Source organism: Phalangium opilio, unplaced genomic scaffold (genome assembly GCF_054372755.1).
Source record: "Phalangium opilio isolate 3A_F unplaced genomic scaffold, DU_Popi_V2 ptg000003l_1, whole genome shotgun sequence".
Classification (NCBI taxonomy): domain Eukaryota; kingdom Metazoa; phylum Arthropoda; class Arachnida; order Opiliones; family Phalangiidae; genus Phalangium; species Phalangium opilio.
The window spans coordinates 8504778-8524395 of NW_028324145.1; the positions used below are offsets into that span (position 1 = coordinate 8504778).

At 37.9% G+C, this 19618-nt stretch overlaps 1 protein-coding gene and 1 long non-coding RNA gene across 3 annotated transcripts in view; both read left to right on the plus strand.

Moving 5' to 3' along the window:
- Positions 1-19618, plus strand: part of orb2 (cytoplasmic polyadenylation element-binding protein orb2) — a 117760-nt gene that overhangs the window by 36136 nt on the left and 62006 nt on the right. For both annotated transcript variants that reach the window (XM_089840265.1, XM_089840271.1), the window contains exon 3: positions 13657-13771. In XM_089840265.1, the coding sequence (XP_089696391.1) occupies positions 13657-13771 (115 nt within the window). The remainder of the gene's footprint in view (positions 1-13656; positions 13772-19618) is intronic.
- On the plus strand, positions 5607-7449 carry LOC149717578 (uncharacterized). Its single transcript, XR_016367150.1, has 4 exons — positions 5607-5963; positions 6028-6252; positions 6569-6711; positions 6792-7449. It is a non-coding gene; the product is annotated as an uncharacterized LOC149717578 (long non-coding RNA).

Consider the following 19618-nt stretch of genomic DNA (forward strand, 5'->3'; position numbering starts at 1 on the left):
CAATGACACAAAGAGATGCGTATTGCAATCATCAGCGAGGATTTTTGACCCTCTCGGATTGATTACGCCCTTTTCAATCAGAGTAAAAATACTCTTTCAGCAATTATGGGCATCAGGAGTAGGCTGGGACTCGCCGTTACCCAAGGAAATAGCCAAGGATTGGAAGAATTGGAGATCAGAAATACCAGATCTAAGACTAATCTCATTTCCACGTCATTGTCTCCTGAATATGACAGACGCCGACCTGGAGGAAAAGGAGCTGCATTGCTTTTGCGATGCTAGTGAAGCGGCCTACGGAGCGGTCGTATATGCAAGAGCTACGGCAAGAGACGGAACTGTAAAGACGTGTTTAATTACGTCGAAATCTAGAGTAGCTCCCTTGAAGTCAATCACCCTTCCCAGGTTAGAGTTAATGGGAGCCTTAATTGGGGCAAGATTGACAAATAGAGTAAACGAAGTATTCAAGGCGCCCAAAGACAAGATTCACCTATGGTCAGATTCCACCATCGTAATTCATTGGATTCATGGCTTATCCCGAAAATGGGTACCATTCGTCGCGAATAGAGTACGAGAAATTCACGATACAACAGAGCCTAAGGCATGGCTGCACTGCGCGGGGAAGGACAACCCTGCAGACTTGCTAACCAGAGGAATGAAGCTGACAGAGTTAAAAGACAAGGTAATTTGGTGGAAAGGACCAACATGGCTTGAAAGAAACCGCGAAGAGTGGCCTATCCGAATTGCGAAGGAATTAACAGATACAGAAAAGGTAGAATTAGATCTAGATCAAGAAACTAGAAAGAGTTACCAAGAAAGCGCGTTGACAGCGGTAAATATTTCAAATGGAGAGTCAATACTATCATTGGAAAATTACAGCGTTCTGAAAACACCAGTTCGTATATTAGCATGGATGAGAAGATTTATTAACAACTCAAGGAAAAACGCCATCAAGAGAGTAGAACCCTTATCAGCGAAAGAAATACAAGAATCGAAAAACTATTTCTTAAGGAAAATGCAAGAAGAGGTTTTTCACAAGGAAATTAAAGACCTGCGAGAAAAGAGAGAGATTGGCTACCCATCCGAAATTAAAAACCTCAATCCAATTTTAGACGAAGCTGGTCTATTGAGAGTCGGCGGACGCCTGCAAAGATCATCTGACCTGGAGTATAACGAGAAACATCCAATTATCTTGCCAAAGAAACACCAATTAACAGATTTGATAATTGATGAAGCACACACCAGAGTTTACCATCAAGGTCTAGCTAACACATTGGCTCAAGTTAGAGAAAATTATTGGGTATTGCAAGGAAGACAACAAGTTAAACAACGAGTCGCTCGTTGCTTAACATGCCGTATTTGGAAGGCACAGCCGTTAGATGAGCAGACCGCCCCTTTGCCTAGAGATAGGATTTCGCAATCAGCTAGTTTTGAGGTTACTGGGGTAGATTTCGCAGGCCCCTTGTATATTAAGAGAAACCCTAACGAAAACGCAACCACCAAGGCTTATATCTGTTTATTTACCTGTGGTGTCACAAGGGCTATACATTTAGAGCTAGTTATGGAAATGTCCACCGAGACATTTATGTTAGCGTTAAGAAGGTTTATTTCACGCAGAGGAATAATTAAGACTATGTATTCGGATAACGCTTTAAGTTTCAAGAAGGCAAACAGAGAACTAATCGCGATTTGGAAAAACATAAGTAAAAAAGAAGTATACGAGTTTTTCGGACAAAACGGTATAGAGTGGAAGTTTATCGCGGAGAGGTCCCCCTGGTGGGGTGGCTTCTATGAGAGGCAAGTTAAAACAGTGAAAATCGCGCTGAAAAAGACACTCGGAAAAGCGTTGCTAAACTTCGACGAGTTACAAACAGTCCTCGCGGAAATTGAAGCGGTTATAAATTCGAGACCGCTAACCTATCAATATAGCGAAACAGGAGAGCCAGTCGGGTTGACCCCAGCCCATTTCCTGACTGGACGTCGGCTGACGTCACTGCCACCCGATTCGAAGTTGGATCCCACTTCTAGCCTTAAAAGAATCGACGCAGTGAAGAGATTCAAATATCAGGAGAATCTTCTAAACAAGTTTTGGAGGAAGTGGAAGCAAGATTACCTCCTGCAACTAACGTCAGCTCATAAGCTGGATCTTCATAAGGAAGGTTCAATAAAACCTGGCAACATCCTCCTGGTTAGCGATACCAACCTCCCCCGACAACAATGGAAGATGGCCATTGTAGAAGAAGTGTTTGTGGGGCGGGATGCTAGAGTGCGCTCGTGTGCGCTTAGATTGCCTAATCGAAATATAATTCGAAGGGCAATTAATTTGCTTTACCCACTTGAACTAAACTGAAAATTAAACCCGAACTGAGATGAACTATTCATAGTTCATGGGGGGAATTTGTGGGGATTTAGAGTTTATTTTGTTTATATTGTTTATTTTGTAAAACTTGTAATTGTGTCTTATCGAACTTGTTGCTTGTGACTAAGCGAAAAAGTAGAGAAAAGTAGAGAATCTGGGGAAAGTTTTCAAAACCCAAAAAGAAAGAGAAACTTATCGCGGTGTGGGGTCTAGCCCCTCCCAGGTAAAAGGGTGAAAAACGAGAGAGATTTTGGAGGGAAAAAACTTCAGTGCATAAAGCGAAACCAGAGCGACAAGTTCGATCTCCATTTTTTGTCCATTAAACTATTTTTTCTTAATTTCTAAATCCGAGTTTTTATTTAATTTAAGTCCAAACCAGAGCCTTAGTTAAAATAACCAAAGAGTTTATGAGTTATTTTAACTCGAGAGAGAGATATATATATCGGATCTGACAAGAAGAGCAATTGTTGCGTGTTACTGTTTACCATCTTTTAACCCCCTCCGCCTTCGGTTGTTGGTGTTGTATATACAGCCCTTGATTTTTGTCGAACCTATCTATGCTATGTGTTGTATACTTTTTTAATCGAAAACTCTAGCGGTGTTTCTTGGCGCAAGAAGGGTACCTCAGGTGACCTCCCCTGGAATTAATGGGATGGTCTTGTTTGAGCTCGTGGTCATCGAAATCGTTGGAAACGTTTTGAGGGGTTCGAGGCTCCGAACATGGGCACGGTTAATTGTTGGTTAATTCGATGATGACCTCGGTTTTCACTTTAAGTTCAGTTCAGTTCAATCTCTGGCTTTAAGTTCTCTCATTTTAACATTGGGATAGTAGGCATATATCGTTTAGTTTAGGGTATCTTAAGGTTTTAACTTGAAATCGTGAAAATTTAAAGTAATTAAATTAGATTTGTTATATTCGAATATATTTCGAACTGCGCACAGATCCTTATAATTGATGATTGTTTAGTATTTTACCTTTAAGAATACATTTAAATAACTACTGTATTTTGATATTGTGAACCTTTTCAAGCCTAAGAATTTCTAAACATGTAGAGATTAGGAATTCCTTTCACAAAGGAAAGGTTGGTTTGTTGCTCCTTGCACTTCCGGATATCAAAGTGAATCCGAGTTACCTATATACACCTGCGTTTCCCGCAAAGTAAACTTCTCTCTATAATTTTGCAGGGGAAAGGTAGAGATACCTGCAGAATGGAAAAGTGCGTATAGTAAAGACTTCAAATGCGTCACACCATCTGAATTCTTCTTAGATAACAGAATGGTTTAGCTATAAATGAGGGGCTAATCACTCAGCTCTCGAATTTCCCTGTAATAGTTCTGGGTTACGTGGAATAATTTAGCTCTGTTAAGGTTAAAGATATTGCTTGTCCCTCGGATATGTATAAATACTATAGTGGTTTTACTTTTGCTTAAGTTTGGGCTTCAGTTTGAACATTTGAGTGTTCGGTTAGGGGACCTGTACATAGGTTTTTGTTTTGCTGTTTCCCCAGTGTTGCCAGACCGTTGATGAGGCAGATTTTTGTTGTTGAAGGCCCAACTCGAGTATCTAACCAACCCTGTATTTACACTTCAATACAAATTGTTTGGGAAGGATTTCGCATTCAAAATGTTAAGCTTTTGAAGTTGTTGAAACCCGACCGGATTTTCTAGTCTTCATTTCAACTAGATCCCGCCATAGACTACATGAGTTATCGTCTGTCTAGACTGCAAACCTTGCGTTAATGTAAAGCGATAGATTAAACGCCTCTTAAATCGTAGAAGATGCCTGGTTAAGGGCTACTTTAATGCAGATACGAATCAACTCAGTTCAGTCTAGGTATTGTTAGTCTATTAATTTGGTATACCGGACCGCAACGTCTTAATCGAGAACATCCCTGTTATATAGCGATTTTATCTCGATGGGCCATTTTGATTTAAACACCGAGTCTTAGATACCTTCGCGTCTTTCTCAAAGTAAATTAAACTTAATAACTAAGACCTATTTCCTTCGCTGAACTGGTTGGTCGATATACTCTTAAGTCTTGACCCTAAAACCAAAGGCTTAACCAGAATCCCCCCATCATAGTTAATAAAGCCATTCTCTCTCTTTCTCTATGCTGGAGATGTGGTAAATATTTTAGCTATAGTTCCTGTAGCGTTGGCATCAAAGAGGACTCAATTTCACTCCCATCCACCGATAACTAATCTTTGGACGCCTATAGCTAGCTAGCTTACTAATAAAAGCAAAGAGGTATAAAAGGCGAGGGACATATACCTGCCTTGTTGCACGGAAAGGACCTCGTTTCCAATTGAAATACGAGAGATTTTTGCCTCATTCAAAGGTTGCATTATAAGACTGTAGATTTCCGTTTCCCCCTTGGGCTCTTATCCCCGTAATAAGCCTTGTCGCTTTCCCGTGATACGCCGCGCTATATTATCAAATATATGTACAGGGTGTTGTACCCAATATTGTGGTTGGTTGGACTTTGACTTGGACCGTAGTGCAGTGGGTTCTGGTGTTTGGAGTAGAAAATATGTAACTTTCATGATGTTTTGCGGCCACTAGGAGGATTGATACAATTTACACCAGGATGCAAGAGTACTTGGTGATGCACTTTGGCCGCCATGACCTCTTGGTTGGTGTAAATACTCTGAAAACTGTATAAGGGTCACCTGTTACAAGTTATGTAAATTAAATAAGACACTGAATAACAATGGTTATTTATGTAAGGGGTTATTTCCTTAAAACGCTTCGATCATATCTTGTGGCCACCTTAGGTCAAAAGGTCATAGAAATTAAATTTTCATCTCGTGCACAAAATCACCTTTGGAAACCTGATGCACTGTACTTTATGTAAATTAAATAAGACACTGAATAACAATGATTATTTATGTAAGGGGTCATTTCCTTAAAACGCTTCGATCATAACTTGTGGCCTCCTTAGGTCAAAAGGTCATAGAAATTAAATTTTCATCTCGTGCACAAAATCACTTTTGGAAACCTGATTCTCTGTAATTACCCCTTTTGGAACACCCTGTTTATATTCTCTTATCGCGATGTACTCAACTGACGTTGTCATGGTTACCATGGCACTCCACTCGTCTCTCTCTCTACTCTCTCTCTCTTTCTCTCGTTTTGGTTTTTATTAATTTTTGACTCGCCACTGTATATTTCCTTATCCGACGTGTGGACTCACTCAATCCCCTGAAGGAAATTGAAATATTTTCGTATCGCACGCGTTTTCCCACACACTGTAAAAAAAAATTGGATTTTGATGTGGTGTATTTGTACCCTTAAAGGTATTTTCTTAAAAAAACACCTTAAGGTGTTTATTCTAACCCTATAGGGTGTCAAAACAAGCCTCAGGGTTCTCTGTTGGTGTGTTTTTGTACCATTTGTAAATATTTTATGTTGTGGAGGGTGTTTATTTATACCTCAAAAGGAATTTTTTACTTGAAAGTCACGTGCGCACGCGCCATCGTGAAATAAATTCGCGCGCGTCGCGTGCCATATTTTTTTAACCCTAAAAATTTCAAACTAGGCTTAGCGACACTCATTTAAGCGACTACGTCCATTTGAAAATTAGTTACGCTCACAAGTCCAACCAAGGTAATAATTATGTGTAATACATTAATATAAACTGTGTGAATTTTAAAAATGTTTCCAATTTCAGACTTGTTTGAATCAGGAGCCATAAAAACTAAAGTTCTGACTAACGGATCTCATCCTTTAAAGTAAGGCAAGCCTTTGGCCAGTTAATTTTAATTTATTCTCTATTTTCAGCCATCAGAAGGCAACTTTTCCGTTTACACTTAGCATTACAAAAAATCATTACTGATGGATTAGTTCATGAATCACAACTTAAGTGATGTGAAATTTTGAAACAGCTAAAACCCAGGTTGGTATGAATTTAGGTATTTTCCACGTAAGATGTGAATGAAAAGAATTGTGGTATTTGGTCAAAAATGATAAAGTTTTAGGTAAGTTGTAAGTACATCCATAAGACTTTTGGAGTCCCGTTTTCCCTGACAAATCCAGGTTTTCCCCATATATTTCTCTGGCACCACCAAATAACTCCACAGGTTTTTTTTTGAGTAATAGTTTCAGGATGTATTTTAGAGTGGAGTAATCTTCTAGCCTCACGAAGTTGCTTGAATTTTACTGAAAATTTCCCTCAGTTTTTAGTCAAAAATTTATTTCCCCGACATGTCCAGGTTTGTATGAACCTGATATGTAAAATTTCATGGAATGCTTACGAAAAATACAGTAAATAGCAGTCATAACATCATGCCTTTAAAATGGAATCTTGTTGTGTAATGTTCTAGAGTGTTGTAACAGGAAAGGATTAAATTTAAATGTGAGTTTGAAAATGTCTAAAAACGGCGGTTTGATATTTTAAGATAATTTTAAATCAGTTCTATAATATTTTCATTGCAGGGTTATATTAATCGTGATGACTTCGACTGAATAATCTTTATTAAGTCAAAAAAGGTCGACCAACTATTCAAGCGGTTTATAATATCTGTTTCTGTGGTGGAAATTTTAGTACAAATGTAACAAAGTCATCTTTCTTTAATCAAATATTTTTTTCTAAAAATATTGTTAAAAATCTTTGTTTTTGATTTGACTAGAGAAGATTAATTATGGTATAAATTAATTAAATTTTTATATAGGGGTGAGATATCATTAGTTTTTTAATATCTGGTTTCTTAAGAAATAGTTTCTGGTAAGTGTTTAGTTTTTCATAGTACTAAATATTTAGATTATCAGGTTTAAGCTTAATGTTCTAATAATTATATTGTAGTGTGAAATTAATTTATAGGCTTTAAAGTAGCTATTTGTTCAATAAAAATTTAATTTTTATTAATGAAGTATAAATAATTTAAAAATAAATCAAAGTGTTAAAGTATTTTAGTCCGAATCTTAATTGACCCCGATAAAGTTAACTATACACTGAAGTTCTTTTAAAGAATTATCACAATAGATACCTCATGGCTATAAAACTATTTCGTCGAAAATAATCACATTTCCTTGCTCAAACTTTTAAACCCCTTTAATTGTAATAAAATGCACCTTAAAATGGAGAAAAATAATATTTTCGGACCCCCGAGTCAAATTTTTAAGGTACGGGAAAATACCTTTAATGGTCTGAAAACGCACCTATAAATGGAGAAAGGGCGCTTTTTGCACCCCTAATTCGAATTTTTGATATCCAAGAAAATACCTTTAATGGTCTGAAAACGCACCCCTAAATGGAGAAAGGGTGCTTTTTCGCACCCCTGAGCCAAATTTTTGATATCCAAGAAAATACCTCTAATGTTCTGAAAACGCACCCCTAAATGGAGAAAGGGCGCTTTTTCGCACCCCTAATTCAAATTGTTGTTGTCCGGAAAAGCACCATATATGGAGTCTATTTATACCCCAATCACTCAAGAAGGGTACATATTTATTCCCTTCTGTTGCTTCAAAGACAAATACTATGTTACTAATATGTACCTATTAAGGAGCGAAAAATTACCCAATGGTATAAAAAAACGCCCCTTATCTAGGGGTTCACATTAATACCCTATATGAAGGGTGCGAATTCATACCTTATATGGTACGTCTGGGGTGGGGGTCGAAAATACCTTTATAGGAGCGTTTCCGCCACATTTTTTTTTACAGTGCAGACCACGATAATATATATATAACTTTTCTCTCTATTTGCATTTTGAAATACACACGAGATATACAAGCCATGTCATCGTGTCCTGGTTTATTTATTATTAATTATTAACTCCCTTCTCTTTGGCTGTGTGTGTGTGTTTGTCTTCGTCTTCGGAAAATGGAGGATTTTGTTTTGTTCGAACTATAAAGCACAGTCTCGGATATTTAAACAAAACCCCCATTATTTTTCTTCTTCCCAAATTTTTTTTTTGGATATTTGGGGTTTCATAAAAAAAAAGCCAAGGCTTAAGGTATTGCTTTTTGAAAATGAGCGATTTAGGTTTTCTTAGCTTAAACAACAAATATAAGTTATTTACAAAGGTATTTGTTAAATTAGGCTACCACAAAAGTAGGCTTAAAAATTCAAGGTTTAACTTTAGCACAAAAAATCAGGGATGGAAATAAGCACAGGACACTGGACATTGTCCAATAAATTTTCCGAAGTTTTGATAGCTTGACTATGAAGATGCGACCAATTTCTGCAAACTCCAATCATGGACAAAGCAATGCAGTATTGCTTTGTCCATGCTCCAATGGACAATGTTCTTTAAATTTTCTTATTTCCGGTCCTGCTGAAAATTAGCAGTCTCACTTAAACTAACAAATAACAACCATAAATAATTAAATTATAGAGAAAATCATTACTAATTTACCAGGTATGCTGCTGTAAATTAGTAAATTACACCTATATTTATTTATTAAATTAGGCTTTATATGAAAGTAGGCTTAATGAAGCCGAGGCTTAAGAATTAATCCTTACTAAACTAGTAAATTCAGGTCTGGCGCATATACCGTCCATTTTGACGCGTATACGATAAAACTTCCATCCCATCAGATTGGTTATATGCAAGCTACAGTGCAGGGATTAAATTAAGTACGCGTGCATCTCTTAAATTCCCAACAACCAATCACGCTTTAGTTTTGTCTGGGATAATCAGACGATTCGTCTATATTATTCCGGAGCTTCAGACGCGGAAGGAAATCGGAGAAACTCCATAGGTTTCAGTATATACTTAAAAAGAAAAAGAAAAAAGAATTATCACAGACAGCGCGCTCTAGACATGGGGTTGGTGGATTTGGTGTCCTCCTAAGGCAGCTAGTAGGTCCCCCTAGTCTACCTTTTGGTTGTAGCGGCTCTAGCTAGAGTTTAGTGATATTTTAAATAGTCTGGACGGCGTACTTTTAACTCTCTCTTGGAAGGTCTGGGTCACTATGCCAGTATATATTCAGAACCACGGCGGGGGGGAAATTGAGCTTGGAAATTTCTGGTGTAAAGCTTACAGTCTAGACTTGGGGATCCTAAAACCGTCTAGAATGGAATCATAACTCCTTTAAAGCAGGACGACGGGACCAAAGCGTTTAAAGAGGCTGGCTGCTGGGCCCGTCTTATTACGTGTATAACCCCTTATGCATGCCAACAACACTGTCTGATGTGTGTGAGTGAGACCCTTTAGTGTGTGTACCTTACTACATACGATATACAGGGTGTTTCTGAATTTAAATGAAGGGCGATGTTCTTTGGGGCGATCTTGAGTCGAAAATGTAACTTCTATGACATTTGATTTTACCGCCCGGGCCACCTACCCATCGTTTTCGAGTTGGGGTGTTTAAATTGGCAGAGTCTGTTTAGTTTCTTAGTTAAATTTAAGGGTTCATCTGCAAAATATGTTGTTCCAAATGTATGACACTAATTATACAATTCGTAATGCTAGAGACTTACAGCTCGAGCTAGTTCGAGAACGACTGAAGCGAGAATTGAAGTCCTACGCTCGGTTAATTTTGCAGGACTTCAATCTTAATATTTAGTTTGTATTACTAAGCCTTTGACATGCAGCGCCTCGTGCACCAGGCGTCGCTTTACATCGAATCTATGACCTACGTCACTTCATGACAAGCTCTAGTTAGTAACCAGTAAAAAACTTATGGAACATTTCTTATGTTATGACTTGTGCACGGTATCTCTTGTGGAAAAATGTCACAGAAGTTACATTTTCGACTCGAATTCGCCCAAAAAACATTTTCAGTAAGACATATCAGTAACACCCTGTATACCTATACTTCATCCAGACTGACTATAGCTTGCTTTTTACGGCTTTCGTCTGCACACATACATTCCAGATTTCTTGCTTGCATTGAGAAAGTATACCATTGGTTTGTACTGGACTGTGTTGGATTTTCAAGGGCATTTAAATAACGTAGTACTTGCCTTTTATTATATGGTATGTTTTGGGAAGTGACTCAAAACGCCAGCTAAATTTAAGACCAAATACGTTCAATGACGGGGGAATCCGAACTTGGGTGGTGTGAAAAAAACGTTGACTTATGTTTATGTATAGGAAAACGGAAGTTAATTAATTCAAAGGTGTCTGAAATTGTCTTTATGAGTTAACTCTTCCGGTTGGGTTTTAGTGTAACTCGAAAACATTAATGGGAAGATATGGCTGGAGTAAAAATAAAACTTATGGCTAACTCCATTGGGACTACCCCTGACTGAGATCGCCCTCGGAATTTTGCTTTATTTCGTCATCAGATTCGACCAAAAACAAATAAGGTCGTTATCAGTTCGATCTTGAGGAAAAATACGCCTCATTTCCGGAGTTATCTGTATACACTGATCGGTCTTTCATAGTTCATACGTATCGGTTCCGAGCTGAACTCGGGCCGAGCGCTTGACCAATGGAGATTAGACGTGAATAAGATTGAGTTTGCCAATGGAACATGAAAAATGTTGCAGAGCATTCCGAGAGTGCCCCGAGCAGTAATATAATTATGGAATTCGCTATAAGTGATCTGAAACTTATTTCTTTTTAATTTTAAATGTTTTTTTTCTGTATATAACTTTGGTTTAAGCGACTTTTACCTAGACTACTAAAAAAGGGGTATAATATACGTCCTGACCGCCATCTCCTTTTCTTAGATCTCCTTTTCAGACACGCGACGACTAACTCTTTTATGTATAAGAAAAATATCATATTCCAGTCAACGCCTGCATGCCTATATCGCCCTTTTATGTTATGACCTAATATGTATGTTGTCTAGAATGGAATATATATCGAGCTTTTAACTCCTCTCAAAGTCGTATCCAATCTCCCGCGATGCCACAGGGTGGATGAGCTATTTGAATACGTCTATTGTTTTCACTACGCACCTGGCAAGATTATAGACACAAATCTTTTAGATAAAATCGTCGGTGAATATTTGACCAAGAATGATATAATCTAGTTTATTAGGGAGAAAGTATAAATTCGCAGCTTTATCTGCAGTCCAAACGTAGGTCTGGAATTAATCCCTGCCTCTAAATTACAACCAGCATCTCATTGGTTCTTGAAAACTCACGTCAACGCGACGCAAATGACGAAAATTACGTATTTTCCAACTGAGGAGAGACAGCGAAATAGCCCGGCCTCCTTTTACGTCCCCCCTTGTATTTTGAAAGGGGGACTGGGAATATGGTGCGCGAATACTTAGGCATCTTATACTTTCTCCCTAATAAACTAGATATCACTTCTTGACACTCAAATCATAACACAAAAAGTGTCCCTTGTGGCAAACAAAATGGAGATAGAAGTTATTACATTTTCGACTCAAAATTGATTTCCGAACAGAACATCCCCCTTAATTTATGGCAGACTTATCAGAAACACCATCTGTATATTAGTAATTTACGGTGGTAATTTGGTAATTTCCGGTAATTAACGTACGGATGGTAAACTACCGACATATCTGTTCACTATCAAATAGCTGAACCACGCTGCGTATATCCATTTATAGAATAAATACCATACCCAAAAAGGTATAGTATAGTATACTCCATTATTTTCTCTCAACCGTTCGGAATTAGACTTCAATGACGGAAGTTAAACCTTAATACATTCCTTCCTTTAATACGAAGCAAATTTCGGTTGGTTAATAGTTCGGCAGACAGCAGCGAATCTAGCTCGGGCCCTCAACTAGGAAATTAATTTAAACCGAGAAGCAGTTAACTTTGCTGGGAAACCATTAATTTCTAAAAGGGAGCCATGAGGGAGGGGGGGGGGGTTAGTTCAACGTAGAATGTATATAGATGAGAATTTTAGGCTCCTCGCCTCGCTTATATCTCAAATGGTAAATCTCTAGAAACTAAATAGACCTAATGCAGATTTTCTCGCGGCCTTGTATGTCACGGACGCCAACACGTCTGGCCCAATCGCTAAACGTTTCATTATATTTTAAAGAAAGAATTAGGATAGTAAAGATGCTATGGCTTTACCGGCTAGGAATTAATACGGTTACTAGGAATAATTGTGCAGTAGTGTTAATTTCTACACACGGGTTTTGTGGGCCGGGCTTGACAACTTACCATAGAGTGGTACCAGGGTCCAGGGATAGATATAATTTTAGAAGTGGGAATGGAGAACAGAGTAATCTGGGCGCGTCAAAGTCCCGGACCCCCTTCCACGGGACGGGGGGGGTATGGAAGGAGAGGCGGGTTATAGCGACAGAGGTAAAAAGGAATTACCTACGTATTTTTCGCCGTTCCCGTCAGCAACGTCATCAAAACGTAGTTTAAATGAGCCAATAAGATAATTTAAACTTTTCGTTACGTGTTGGAGGGAGGGGGTCTATACTGGGTGGTCTATGAGTCGGACTGAAGTAAATACTAACCGTTCTTCATTCCTACCAACGAGGTAGATTAGTCTGTAGCTCCTCCCACAAAACCCGCCCTAGATACGTTGAGAAAGTGGCTGTACACTATGATTCCAATTATCTGTATGTATTCCTGGCTATACGTGCTTGGTCTTCTCCAAAGTTTAAGCGAATCATTCAGAGACCGAACCAATTAAATTTCAGACTCGAACTCCAAACCGGAAGTCGTTGTCCTTCGTTGAATTTTCTCCGTATGTTAAGTTAATTTTTTGGGCGTGGTATTTTTTTTTCTGTACGACGTCTCTGGAATCCGAATGAGGAGGAAAAATTTAAATCACTTTCAATTTCCTTATTTTCTTTAATTCTCCCGGAGAATTTTAAAAGATTTTCTTGTAGTACTTGGAAAGTTGCCCGGAACCGATTTAGAATTGCGCGAATGGCGTATTTTATTTAGTACCATTTGATTTGTACGACTTAAAGGGTACAATCGTGTGTCCCCTCTCACCATTAGTTTGGTGTTTAAGTGTTATAAACGTCCTGGGAACTCAGCAAGTTCATTTTAAAAGTAATCTTAAAGCTTCAATTTACTGTGAAAATTAAAGGTTAAAGGGAGGCTGAAATGGTTTGACAACCACTTTATTTTTTAATAAATTTATATTGATAAAAAAATAACACCAAAATCATTAATAAAACTTAACCGAACCATATCCTTTAATTTTATATACCCATTTTTTCTTTCTAAGCGTAAGTCTGTTTTTATAATTTAAAAAAAAAAGTGTTGATTTGGACCAAGGCCCCAAAACCCAATGTCCCTTTGGCTTTTAAAAGCACACTGCAATTTTTCAAACAACTGCAAAATATGGTCCCGACACCAACTTCAGAATCAATTATATCAATATAATTTTTATAATTATTTTATATTTTAATGACTGTATATGCTAATGAACCTTTTTTAATTTCTCTTTAACAGGAACGACCTCTAACGAGTAACATGAACGCCAGTCCTCTGGATACGATTCGTTTCCCGATGGAGCAACAGTTACTGGACATTATGAGAACAACCGATAGCCAAGATCACTATAAAGGTGGGCAAACCCTTGCAGTTACACCACTTCTTTTTTGGGGGAACAAAGCTTAAATCCAAGAAGTGATATCTAGTTTATTAGGGGGAAGGTCTAAGATGCCTAAGTATTAACGCGCCGTAGTCCCAGTCCCCCTTTCAAAATACAAGGGGGGGGGGCGTAAAAGGAGGCCGGGCTATTTCGCCAATCTCCTCAGTCGGAAAATATGACTGTAATTTCCGTCATTCGCGTCGCGCTGACGTGAGTTTTCAAGAACCAATGAGATGCTGGTTGTAATTTAGAGGCGGGGATTAACTCTGGACCTACTTAACGTTTGGACTGGAGATAAAGCTAGATTATAAATGTGGCGAATTTATACCTTCTTCCTAATAAACTAGATATCACTTCTTGTTAAAGCTTTGGGTATCATTTTCGAAGTTCAACTTATACTCGTTTTCACATTTTCTAACTATTGGTTATGGTTTTGTTATTTTCTTATATACGAGTTTGATATCTGGTGGTGGTGATGGTGGGAATGTTTTGGGGTCGCAATCAATATTGGGACTGGGGTGTATCGGGGTCACCCATGAATTATTGAACTCTACGAGCGCGCTGTAATATCTTCTAAAGAAATATCGAATTTAGGCCGCGAAAAACATACGCGGCAGCCATATTGATTTCTTGCAGGCGAATCTTCAATAAATTCTTTCCCACAATTGCTCGCTTACTTACTAAGCCTTGGGAACATGCTAGAGACGGATTTATTCAATCCCTTTTATAATATTATTGGTTAGGCTTACAGTTTTAAAGGTATGTTCCGGTATCTAGAATTTTTTCGTTTTTAATCGAAAGAGTTAATATAATGAATATATCTCAATTGGAAGTATGTTTTTATCTACAATATTAAAGAAGATACGAGAGAAATTAAGTTAAGGTAATGGATGGCACTACGCGTTAGGCTTCTCCGCTAAGCACTGGGAAGGAACACCTCTATTGGACGAATCCGTCCGTCAGGTGGTACTAGGCGTCCAATAGGGGTGGTACTTCCCAGTGCTTGGCTGAGAAGCCTAACGCGTAGTGCCATCCATTACGGAAACTTAATTTCTCTGGTATCTTCTCTAATATTGTAGATAGAAACGTGGTTCCAATTCGATATATTCATTATTTTATATGCTCTTTTCGATTAAAAACGAGAAAAGTTCTAGCCCTATGTATACCTTTAAACTGTTGCTTTATCTCTAAGACAAGTTTAGTTTTTACTATAGCGATATTCGTGGTACAATTGAGTAAAATTCATAAGGAATGATTTTTTTTTTGTAAGTCAGACTCGTAATTTGAAGCGGAAAATTATTATTTCTTTTTAAGGTGCTTCATATCAATGTGATGGGAATTTAGGGGAGTAACTTGGTGTTATTGATTGATTGATTGATTGATTGATTAAGGGGGCGTTTTTCGTCTGCTACTCGAAACGTTTTAAATTATACGCAAAGGCTTAGAGCTGTAAACTATTTATTTAGCACTACATATGAAATGCCAATTTGTAAACGAAATGTAGATATCATTCTAAAGTTACAATATTCATTATGTTCTGCTTGTTCTTTCCTTAAATGAATGCACTCGTAGTGTACTGAGTTAAGAAAGAGGATATCACTCACCACATTGTTCCACTTTTTTATACCCACCAATCACGACAAGGCACGAAAAAACTAGGAATTTCTTCTACAGTATCAGCTTACGTGGTAAAATTTTCCAAATAGCAACCTTGTATAAAACAAATTTTCAACCCATCGCTCTTCATTTTATAGACAAGTAGATCTTTTTTATAAAAAAGCCGCCTTAGTTTCAACCTTGAATGAACCTAAATTTACCTTCAGTTTTATTTGAATATTTATTCCTTCTTAGATTGCAAATGTTCCTTTCAAACAAATCGCAGTTAGCCAATCAACGCGTGCCACCGAGGCAATAAGTTCAATCTCAATTTTGTACTGATTTACTTTAGGTATAGTTCGGTTTTGTTCAATTCTATTGCTTTAACGCCGTATAGAAAACTGTGTACCGTAGGCCTTTTTATCCGGATAGAAACGAAACGAAATGCAATTGTTATTCAATTCACGTTTATAGAACTAGCGGCAATTCGTTCGAATGCAGTTATTCTATATATATTGCTGCTTGCATCTGTGCCTAACTAAAAAAAAGGAAAGAAAGAAAGGCAGAATGAAAGAAAAACGGGAAAAATATTCTTTTACTTGTCCATTCCGTTCGACCGTTTCTTTTCTTCCCATTACCAAGCAACCAAGTTCCGCCGGGTCCAACATTTTCTTTGAAATATCATTATTTCCGTGGTGGTGTGACCGTCCGAGGTTTAGGCTTTTACGTAGCAGCTATGGGGACAGGGAATGTATTTTAATCAAACTATGAATATTGAATGGATAAAATAAGAGTATAGGAAGTCAATGGCGTGAAGCTGATGTGTATTTGTTATCTTTTAGTTTCTTGTTTGTTACGCATAGTTGCATGCAATTCGTTAATTAATAATTCTACAATTTGATTTAAATAGTATTTGTTATCTTTTAGTTAGTTGTTTTTCATGATACGCATAGTTGCAATGCAATTCTTTAATTTCCGATTTGATTTAAATACCTAATTGCACTGCTGATGTCGGTTATAGACATAAGTTTATAAGATATGTTCCATAAGTATGACACTTCCTATGCTTGGTAGTGCTAGAGATTTACAGTTCGAGAACAAGCGAGAATTGACTACACTCGGTGGTTAATTTTGCAGGACTTCATCTTCCTATTTAGTCTGTACTAAGCCTTTGACAGCGCCTCATCAGGTTGTCGCTTTACGAGAATCTATGACGTTTCATCTACGTCACTTCATGTCAAGCTCTTAGTAACTACATTACACTCGGTTTTGCAGTTCATCAAAGAACAAACAACATATTGCATCGTGCACATTTTATTTTAAAGCCCCAAAGACAATTTAGTAGAAGTGTTTTCATAGACAGGAAACTGTTCCCGGTTTTTCGGACCCTTAAAACACCCGGGGATCCGGGATACGCCGGGTAACATTGTTCGTGGGATGATTTACTAAATTCTTTCAAGGAACGGGATGTATTTTGGGAGCTCTAACTGAGAAGAAAAGCTAGGCCTGGATTTCCAAGCGCAGTTTTTTTCTGCCTTCAAAGGCGAATGTATGTGTAAGAGAAGGAATATATGCCTAGTAGGTTCCCAAACCTTTTTTCTTCTTCATTCTTTTCATGAATGATTAATGAGAGAAGCTTTCCATCTCTCGTCAATGAACATTACTATTCCTCTCTTTTGTGAAATTGCCGCTACTACAAGCACCCCTTTCGCTCTCCTATTAAAGCGCGTGACGTGTGTGTGTTAGGATATAGCTTTCATTATGTCTACGGCACTTAAAGAAATTGGTACTGGAAGGGGTACCGAAAGTTTCTGATACAATGTGAATATAAGTATGGGTCCCGAAAAGGATATTTGCTACAAGCACGCTTTCTTCTCGTTTTTTTTTAAAGAAAGGGGTATAGGGGCGTCACCTGGTGGTGGATTTATCGTACAGGGCGTCAACTAGTGGCCGGTAACAGAACCATGGCCTACTGTGAGCTCTGTCTCTACTAGTAATTTGACTCGAATAGCGTTCTTTATAAATAAATTTAAAATAAATGGTACTGGGGCGTCACCTGGTGGGGTATTTATCGTAGAGGGGCTTCAACTAGTGGCCGGTAACGGAGACCATAGCCTACTGTGATCTATATCTCTACTAGTAATTCGACTCAAACAGCGTTCTTTTTTTAAAAAGAAAAGGGTAGAGGGGCGTCACCTGGTGGTGTATTTATTGAAGAGGGGTGTCAACTAGTGGCCGGTAACAGAAACCGTGGCCTACTGTGATCTCTGTCTCTACTGTAGTAATTTGACTCTTAGGGTTTTTTATTAGTAGTTGTTAAATGAAGATTGCACTGCAATCTTTTTTTCTCTCGCATTGTCGATGCTAATAAACCCATACTTATAAATATGCATTATGGGGTTACGATAGAACTAGTTTTACCTTGGTTGTTACATTTTACTAAATAATTTTCTGTGATCTAAATTTATTAGTAATTTGACTCGAACAAATAATGAATCACACAGTAGGTCATGCCTCTGTACTGCTCCGCTACGATTTCGGTTAAAAATATAATAAACCATGGCCTACAGTTAGTACAGTTAGAGGCAGAGATGACCGTAGTTTGGAAAATTTAGTTGAAAATTTAAAATCAGTAGGCCTAAATAGTTTTTTTCTAAATAATTTTTCAAACTGGAATATCATAGGGAGATTTTTTTCAAAAATAACTTAATTCTATAAGAAAGGTTTTTCTTCTACTGTTCTGGTATGACGCGATACCAACGTGTATAAGGCGAAACTACTATAAACAAAAACCTTTTTTAAGCCAACCCAACCAATTAATTATACCAGTAGCGAGCGTAATCTTTCCACGACCACCGTACTATCTCTCTAATGAGATTCTTAATTAGTGTTGTTTCTTTACTCAATCCCCTTGTTAACCATTCTTCTTAAAAATAATAATTTTCTAAGAACTCTAGAAAAACAGGTACATAATAAATTAAAACTAAAAGAATTCTAGGAGCTATATCCGTTCCAAGAAAAAAAGATGATATATCAGATTAATTTCATTTTCTACCTTTTTTTCGAGAAAGAATTTACTGTACCATTAACCCAACAGAGGGTGTGTAGTATCGCTTGGTGTCTTGTTGTTTTCCGTTCCATTTGATGTCATTGCGCGTGCTTAAGCCTTGGAAACGACTTTTCTGCATTGCGACGCACGCGCTCTAGCACACATCACCTTCCTTGTCCTTTCGCATCCATACTGATGGCCTTTATACCTAACTTAATGGTGTATCCAACCAAAACCTGGTATGGGATCTCTGTCACATTCCCCGGTTATTATATTCCTGAAGTCCATACTTTGAGGTCAGATCGTGTCCAAGTAATCTCGCTATAAGATCATAAGATATGTTCCTTAAGTTTGTCACTGGTTACTTAGAGCTTGTCATGAAGTGAGTGAGGTAGGTCATAGATTCGAGGTAAAGCGACGCCTGGTGCTGAGGCGCTGTCAAAGGCTTATCCTGAAGTCCATACTTTAAGCTCAGATCGTGTCCAAGTACTATCACCATAAGCTCCTAAGATATGCTCCATAGGCTTGTCACTGGTTACTGAGAGATTGCCATGAAGTGACGTAGGTTATAGATTCGAGGTAAAGCGACGCCTGGTGAGGCGCTGTCAAAGGCTTAGTAATGCAGCCTAAATAGGAAGATGGAAGTCTGCAAAGTTAACCGAGTGTAGGACTTCAATTCTCGCTTGAACTAGCTCTCAGTAAGTCTCTTGAAAGCATTACGAAGTATGGGTTGTTTCATACTTATAGAACATATCTTACAAACTTACGCTTTCACTAGTTACTTTTTATTAAACCCGAATTCTCTCCTCTGGTGGTCAACTCGTCCCTGAACATTCGTGCATTGCGTGGAAAACATTTCTACAGGGGCCGTATAGAAAATGCATTAAAGTTGGAACCCCTGATTGTCATCTTCCACTCAATGTTTCAAATCTATTTAAAACGTTGATTATTTTTTACTTTTAAAGTATCAACTTCTTCAAAGCAATATACGCTTTTGGAAATAAGTTAATACGATGTTCTAGAAGCGGTGTCTCTCTCTCTATCTCTCGCCCCGTTTCGTGAAAAATTGGGTGTCCACACCACCACAAAAATGGACAAGCTATTAGGACCCTTTTATTTTCTATGTCATACTTATGACAAAATTCCTTAGTTACTTTACAGTATAGAGAATGTGT